The 7,546-nt window shown below is 45.7% G+C and overlaps 1 protein-coding gene across 1 annotated transcript; it reads right to left on the minus strand.

Moving 5' to 3' along the window:
* Positions 1–2,834: 2,834 nt before the first annotated feature.
* On the minus strand, positions 2,835–7,262 carry LOC121833566. The gene is made up of 5 exons (XM_042286967.1): positions 7,256–7,262; positions 6,630–6,872; positions 5,168–5,339; positions 4,549–4,697; positions 2,835–3,091 (listed from the first exon to the last, which is right to left on the minus strand). The coding sequence occupies exons 1-5, from the start codon at positions 7,260–7,262 to the stop codon at positions 2,928–2,930; spliced, it is 735 nt and encodes a 244-aa protein (XP_042142901.1). The 3' UTR covers positions 2,835–2,927.
* Between the last annotated feature and the right edge of the window lie 284 nt (positions 7,263–7,546).

Below are 7,546 nucleotides of genomic sequence, written 5' to 3' on the forward strand. Positions count from 1 at the left end.
CAAAGGAGAATAAAAACAGGCTTTTCATCTCTACAAGTGAAAGCTACGTGCTTGTTAGACCAATTAATCGCTTACCTTTTACACCAGTCACCACTGTGTAGATGAAAAACTTGTCTTTATTCTCCTTTGGCCCGAAGCCCATACATTTCACTGCCATCTTAACCGCGGATGGAGGTCTGTGGCGTCATTTTTGTTGCGTGTGCTCGCGCACATCGGCGGCTGTTGGCTCGTGGAAAGAATGTGCGCCACTTATTACGGACACTACATTCCTTGGTTCAGTATCTCTTTAACAACGTCAGGCTAGCGGTTGTACTGCACTGGCTAAATCGCTCATCTACAGGTGAGAGGCAAGTCGCCCGTTGAAGCAGACTAAAGGACATGTTTATACTCTGACGTTGAGCGGATTGAGCGCAGCGTAGCGCAGAACGCGCTCCTTCCATTGGCCGTCAACCAGAAACTCGATATCTAGGACCAATCAGTATCTTTGCGCGCTTCGCTACGCAAAGCCCGTCAAGGTTAAGTTGGAGTATAAACGTACCTTAAGTCTAAGTTTAGATTTTATAAGCATACGCACCCCAATGGACCGATGTAAAAACATCGGTTTGAGAGGAAATGATTTCAGTACCCCCTCTCTCTTCCTTTTGGCCGAGCAGAGAGGGAAGATGGTTTCTTTGTCTCGACTTCGGGGCAGAAGATTACGCTCGATGGGGACAAAGGCGAGTTTGGGGGAACCGTATCTAGGTCACAGCGGCTCAATGAGTTAAAGGGGTTATGACACGGAATATATAAAACATGAGATAACTATGGCTGAAGAACCCATTATGTGTTAGCATGCGTTTGCGATATTTTGTTTTGTAAACAGACCGCTAGTTTCAGAGATACAGTCGTTTTTATCACGGATCCTCGGCTCCCCCCAGTGGGTGGGTCTTGGCTGTTCGGAGGTCCGTGACGTAGCCAGCCTCTGCTGCACGCGCGCCCCTGGTAGCGCCGCGGCGCAACCGGCGGAGCTGGGGCAGCTGGGGCTGACCCGCTGCAAGCACTCCCAAACTGATCCTCTCCTCTGGCATCAGCAAATTTCGTCGTCTTCGTCTCCTGGCATTAGAGCCGATGGAGGCTCCGGCTTCACTCACTTCGTCGGACTCTTCAAATTTTGGCAATTCCTACGTCTTCGAGAGCGATCTCAGCAGTGACGCGAGCGATTACGAAGAAATTCCTGAAGTTGGTCATTTTGTATTCGACCCGCTGGCGACCAGCTCCAGCGACGACGACGATGAGAGCGTTGCGGAGGACGACGGCGATGTCGTCAGAGACGACGCTGAGGAGGCCGATAACGCTCAATGGCACGGTTTGGAGTGGTGAGTGTTTTAATATACTATTTTGTAATCAGTGCGAGCAAATCGGTGTTGCAAGGCCGCCCATGTCATCTGAGTGACGCGTTCACGAACGTGTGGGCATAGCAGCTCGTGCGACTGTTGACCTGTTGAATGCGCTCACCGTTGCCATTGCCATCTTAACACCGTCGTTAAGCTCTTGAAGAGTATGGGAAAACAGTGGGGGATTGCGTGACTATGATATCGGCAGGTCACCACTTATTCGCTCACAAGCTTTTGTCGCGGTGCGTTTTTCGCACACGCTCAGCTCGCGCTCTCAGCACGATGCCGCCCGTTGCCTGGCGTGACACTTATTTATATTTTCTGTTTTTGAGACCCCATGCCGATAGCGGTAGCCAAGCCGCACCGCCGCTTGAAGCTGGTGGAACGGAAGGTCGCACTGCAGAGCCCAGGATTCTTCCTAAGTTCAAGTCCTAACTCTGCGCGTCAACAACCGCAGTCTGCTGTGTATCGAGATCGGAAAACCCCAGGCTAGGAATGTCGCCATATAATCGCAGACAAAAGTTGCGGTCTGAAGATTGCTCGCACATTTGCTGAAACAGCGTCACGAATCATCTTTTGTAAATGTACTTCAGCCAAACTTGCGACTAGTGGGGAGAGCTTATACAAACATTTTCTCGGCGTAATGCCAGCTGCCCTTTATCCTTCGGGTGAGTATGTTTCCTCCAGTAAGTTGCAGCTATATGTTTGTTGTCACTTGTGTCAGTAACAAAATACTGATGCGCTTGGCAAAATTCGGTGTATTCCAGGTGCGGGTGTGGACTCTGTGAAGTGATGGGCACAGCCACCGAGAATTTGTGTTGCCACAGCATCCAGAAAGTGCGAGAAAAAATCCCAACATCTGAAATATGCATCACTGTGCACCCTACATTTCTTGGGGGTGTTCTAAATCAACATGCAATTGAAATAGCGTATTTCAACTTAATGGAACATGAGCGGAAAGCCATCAACGCCCCAGATCTCCACAGGTAAGAACCAAAAACTTGTTTTGTTTCATCGTGTTCCTCTCACAGAGGGGCAAAATAACATGTGCTTTATTTTTTCTTTGCATAGGCGGTACAGGTTGACGGCCTATAATCAGTTTGTGCGGTGGGTTTGGCACAAGCTCGGACGCCACCACCGCAAGCCACTGCCAAGCTGCGTAGTCGTCAAGATCCGGGCAGCCTACCCATCTGAAACATATACGGGCTTCAGATATGTGGAGTACTAAATACTTATATTACGTTTATGCACATAGTTTGAAGTCCTTCACTGAGAGGGAACTGTGTAAATATCTGTGTCTAACTTTAGAAATATAATTTACTCTGAGCGAGTGATTATGTGTGGGTGACCAACAAACAGGCCAAATTAAGCATTGTTGCTCACATTGTGAGCGGGCATACAAGAAAATTTCCCCAATGCTTTACAAAAAAATTGCAATAGAGAAAACAATTTAGGAGAATACTTCGATCAGAGGATTAACTCTGGTAAAACATGTGTTGCTATGGGCTACAACGAATTTCTTTTGTATCTTACAAGCAGTTGGATAGTTAGCTCTCAAGGAAGGCTGAATCTCTGGCGACGCTTCCTAACAAGTTCTTGGGTAGGAACATGTGGTTGGCTCTGGCTGAGTGGGGGAGGCACAGGACGTGATGTTGAGCAGTGGGCAGTCGGCTGCCGCTCTAACTGCAGGACCGTCTCCAACAACCGGTCAATGTAGTCTGAAAGATCAAACATGACGTCACAATCTGGCTTTGTGCTGATAACAGAATTAGAACAACAAGCTCCAAATGCTTGGGGTGCGCATGAAATGATTGAGCATGCGAGATTTTGAACCATATTTTGGACAAATGTTGTCTGCTGTATATTGTAGTAGAGGGCACATTTGCATTCTCCTACCTGAGAATTAAAAGCGGGAAATACACAAGTCAGATATTGCAGCTGCACGAGGTTTTGTTATTGTGCCCCGTATCCCCGAGCAGAAACTGTGCCTCACTGAATGTATTCAGCACAATGTTTACATATACGAGTCAAAAAGACCTAACTAGCACGTGCTCCAGTTGTACAGAAGCGCATGGAAATTGACAAAAAGAAAATATAGTGTATTCCCGTGCCAATGTCACTAAGATTATTAGTTTCAAGAGTTTCAACAGAAACATGCAATATGCTATAGTTCTTATACAAGTTAAGAATGAGCACAATAAATACAACCATGTACCAGCTAAGACAATGAGTTGCTCTGCAGACCACCCAAGAAGGGCTGTAGCCATGACGAGATATGTGATGTAAGTGTGACAGAGCTCGTTTTCTTCTTCTCCAATAAAAATGAACTTTGAAGAACAGAAAAGCTTTCAGCCTATCCACTCCGATGAAGAAGCAAGAGTAGCGGAGCTGTACTCTGTGCCACCATTTATGAGTGACGGCGACAACCGGCAAGCCAGTTGCCGCCGTTGCTTATAGATGGCGGTAACTGTACAGAGGGTTGTCAAGATTTATTTGTCCACGGACACGAAACTGGGGAAACTAGACCTGAACAGCTCCACTGCAAAAAAGATTCAGGGGAAACAGCTGTACGCCACCCAAAACATGGAACATGCGCTGTTAAACAAAAATATCACATTCTTTATTAAGTCAAACTCTTGGAAATTTGAGGCACCTGTATATTTGCTGGTGCATCTTTTGTGCTCGTGTTTACTGAGGTGAACAAAAGCAAGAGACATCGGTCAGTCCTTTTATATCCTGTATCGTGTATTTGTGCCATTTCTTTTTCCTGCTAATACAATGTATTGACTCGCTCAGCTGCAAAGGTTGTCACAGCCTAAATAGCGGACTACTTGAGCATTGCGCAGAAACAATGGCCGGCGACAATGAGGACGTGGGAGGAGCTTCTGGGGTATTCTCAACCCATACCAGACTGTAGCAGTCTGCAAGAGCATGGTATGCTGTGGCAACCTCGATGGTATCAACCTGCACAAGTATTGAAGCTTTGGCTATAGTTAGTGGCAACACATAAACAGTGTGAAGACAATGGACAGTGAGGCAGCATCGTTTCCAGCAAGTCTTCTACTCTGTCCGTTGTGTTTGCTCTGTTTATCTGCCATTGAAGGCTTTCACAAAGGGGGATAGCATGTTTGTCATGTTTCTTCCATTTGTTCTAAAAGAAAATGAATATATTCACTGTATGTGGCATCCTCCATGAGTTCTTGGACCACTGGTTCTCCACCTTGCGCCTTCGGATATTTTCTTTTCCACTGTGGTTGTCCATCTTTTGTTTTTCGCTGCTTTCTGTTTGAATTTTCATTGTAATGCAGTGCTGCTATGAAGGTCCTTGAAGGAGGAAATTTAGAACTCTTACTGAAATATTGTCACGAATGACAGAGAGAGGCAAGGAGTAACTAAGGAAAATAATGTTTAATGGGGCGAACTAGTGCCCAAAACAGAAGAGAATAACAGTACGTCGCGAGCATTGAATCTTGGCGCAACAGTTAGGACAAGTGCTAGCAATAGACTGACTGTCTGCAGCCACGGGTGCACTCTTTTATAATCATCGCGTACCGCCCAGGAAGTACTATGACTAGAACAACACAATGTACAAGCGAAAAATAAGGGGAACATGCCAGTTTTTTCTAGAATCTTCCAGAAACTAGATGAGGAATAAAAGAAAGAATAAAAGGCACTTCCGTGACTGCGGTTTTAACCCAGCACTGCCGCGTGAAAGCGGGGCACGCAATCCACTGCGCTACCTTGGCCACTTGGAAATACGGCAATATTAGGAAGCTCAATAATCCAATCCATACCTTGCAGCCATGATGGTGTACGAGTAGGCCACAGACTTGGGGGCAAACTGAATCAATGTCGAATGAAACGTCTCGACGCTAAACGTTTGACCCTCTGACGACAGCTGCTTGACATCTTTTAAAAAAGACTTTGATGCCAGAATAGTGGCCAGCCGATCGTGGGCATCAGTTCCTTCAAACAGAAAATGAAAATTGAAAATTCAACTTTCCTAGGGTAATCTGCAATTGACAAATCATGCATTGGCTATTCTACCCACACATTCAGACTAAAATGCCTCAAGCACCACCACTCCAGAAGTACCATCAGTGGCAAAATATAGTCATTTGTTCCTACTTTTAGAATCCAATAACTAAAGATAACCGGCCTTCTCTAACTTTTATAAGAATTAGTACCTACAGCTTTACATAACTTCACTCCTACATTCACATGAAGTCCAAGGAATAATAGCATACCCACATTTTCCACCCCAGCTGATTCATAAGCATAGCTTCCGCATTGCCAAATACGCACTACCTCTTTCCTGTTTTACTGACTAGTTTCATTTGCATATCAGAATTTCTATTGAACAGAGTTAAAAGTACCACTCCTATCGGACACACACAAGCTTTCTTTTAAACTGATTGAAGATGTAAAAAAGAATAAACATTGAGGACAGGGACTGAACAACCACTTCTTTCAGGTAGCAACAAACAAATATGAAATTCCAAGAGCGAGCAGCAGATTAAAGGTGCAAAAAACCGAGGGAAGGGAAAATCAAAAGATAGACGGAAGGAAAGAGACAATAAGATAAAAACATAGTCAAGTTGACAGTGTCATCTCTGGTTTCAGAAATTCGACTTCAGTCTTCGTCAGGAGCAATGAGGGGGTAGAAACATAGTTTTTTACGCTGTGGATGGCAATCGCCTCTATGATTTACCGGCCATATCTGCTATTATTGCCCTCCGAAATTCGTGTATCATAAAAACAAGGGCTGCACCCAGTGTAAGATTGAGCGTGTGTGACAATGGGGTGAAAGGAATCGGGTGATACCCTGATTTAGGATGGGTCCCCATCCTAAATGTTTATTCTTTCTTACATCTTTGACCTCAAAACCAACACGCTTCTAGACCGTGTATTTCTTAGAAACAGCTTCAATTTTATTCAACCCTTCTCCAAGAGTGAAATCGCTTTTGAGCAAAGAAATTCTGGACATCATGTGGGAAAACCGGAGACTACGGTAATGGATGAGGGAAAGTCGAAGAAAAAGAGTCAGGAATAACCTTCTACAAGTCTGGACCTTTGGAACCTGTATGTATCAGACCAATGTCCTGGCACGAGTTCATAATTCACATTCGAAAGTTCATTAAAAGCACCGGATATGCATGAACCATGTCTTCAAACAGTAATATCAGTATACTAAGGCCAGTAGTGCTATGCAGGCAAGAAAATCTCTGCACTTCTGATTATGCCGAAATCACCTGCCTTGTGTAATCCATTTTCTAAGCTCAAGGGGGCCATGCTCGCAGGCTGGGAAGACCTCACTGTGGCCAGTGTGTACGTCACCGATGTGATTCAGCATTGACAACCACTTTGCCTGCATCAATTCTCCATCTCCTCCACTAGTGGCTGCACAGTGGTACAGATGTCTGGTGATACTTTTTGTCCACAAGCCAATTCTCTCAAAACCTTTGCGGTGGCTCGCAGCCATCAGCTTTTTTTTGATCCCTGAAAATTGAAGAAATTCATAGTGTACCTAAAATTGTGTATTCCGTCTTACTTTTCTAGGCAGTTATAAGCATACTACTTTTAAGTAACGCTGTCTAAAGGTACGTCGGACGTATTTGGAACCCAAAGTCTATAAAGATGCGTCGGACGTATCCGGATCCCAGAATCTAAAGATACGTCGCACATACCCGGATCCCAGAGTCTGAAGATACGTAGGATGCACCTGGGACCCGGAGTCTTCGGGCGTAGCTGCGATTCACATTCAAGGTGTTCGGGGCACCAAGTAGTATGCCATATGCATCGTCGACCCTGAGCTCAACGGACTCGACCGGCTCAGCTGTCGAGTATTAAGAGCAATGCTCAAAAGAGAGTACGATACTTACAAGGCATAAAACGTGTGCCGTTTCCGGCCGTTTCCTTCTCTGGCAGTCGAAGTTTCGTTTCATGAGTTTTGAGTATGGTGCCTGGAGCGCGTCTCCGACTGGGGTGTTTACTGCATCCAGAAAAAGTGGTCCCTCCATTTCCGCCTGGTTACATCATAAAAGTGTCACGCCGTTGCCAGCTACGATCCTGGCGGCGTCCCAACAGCTGTGGTGTGTGTGGCAGACGCCTGTTCTGCTGCAAGTCGCTCTCCACTGTGGAAGTCCACGGAGGCTTCAACAGCCAGAAGCTGG

This window comes from Ixodes scapularis, unplaced genomic scaffold (assembly GCF_016920785.2).
Source record: "Ixodes scapularis isolate PalLabHiFi unplaced genomic scaffold, ASM1692078v2 PGA_scaffold8__174_contigs__length_109621045, whole genome shotgun sequence".
Lineage (NCBI taxonomy): Eukaryota > Metazoa > Arthropoda > Arachnida > Ixodida > Ixodidae > Ixodes > Ixodes scapularis.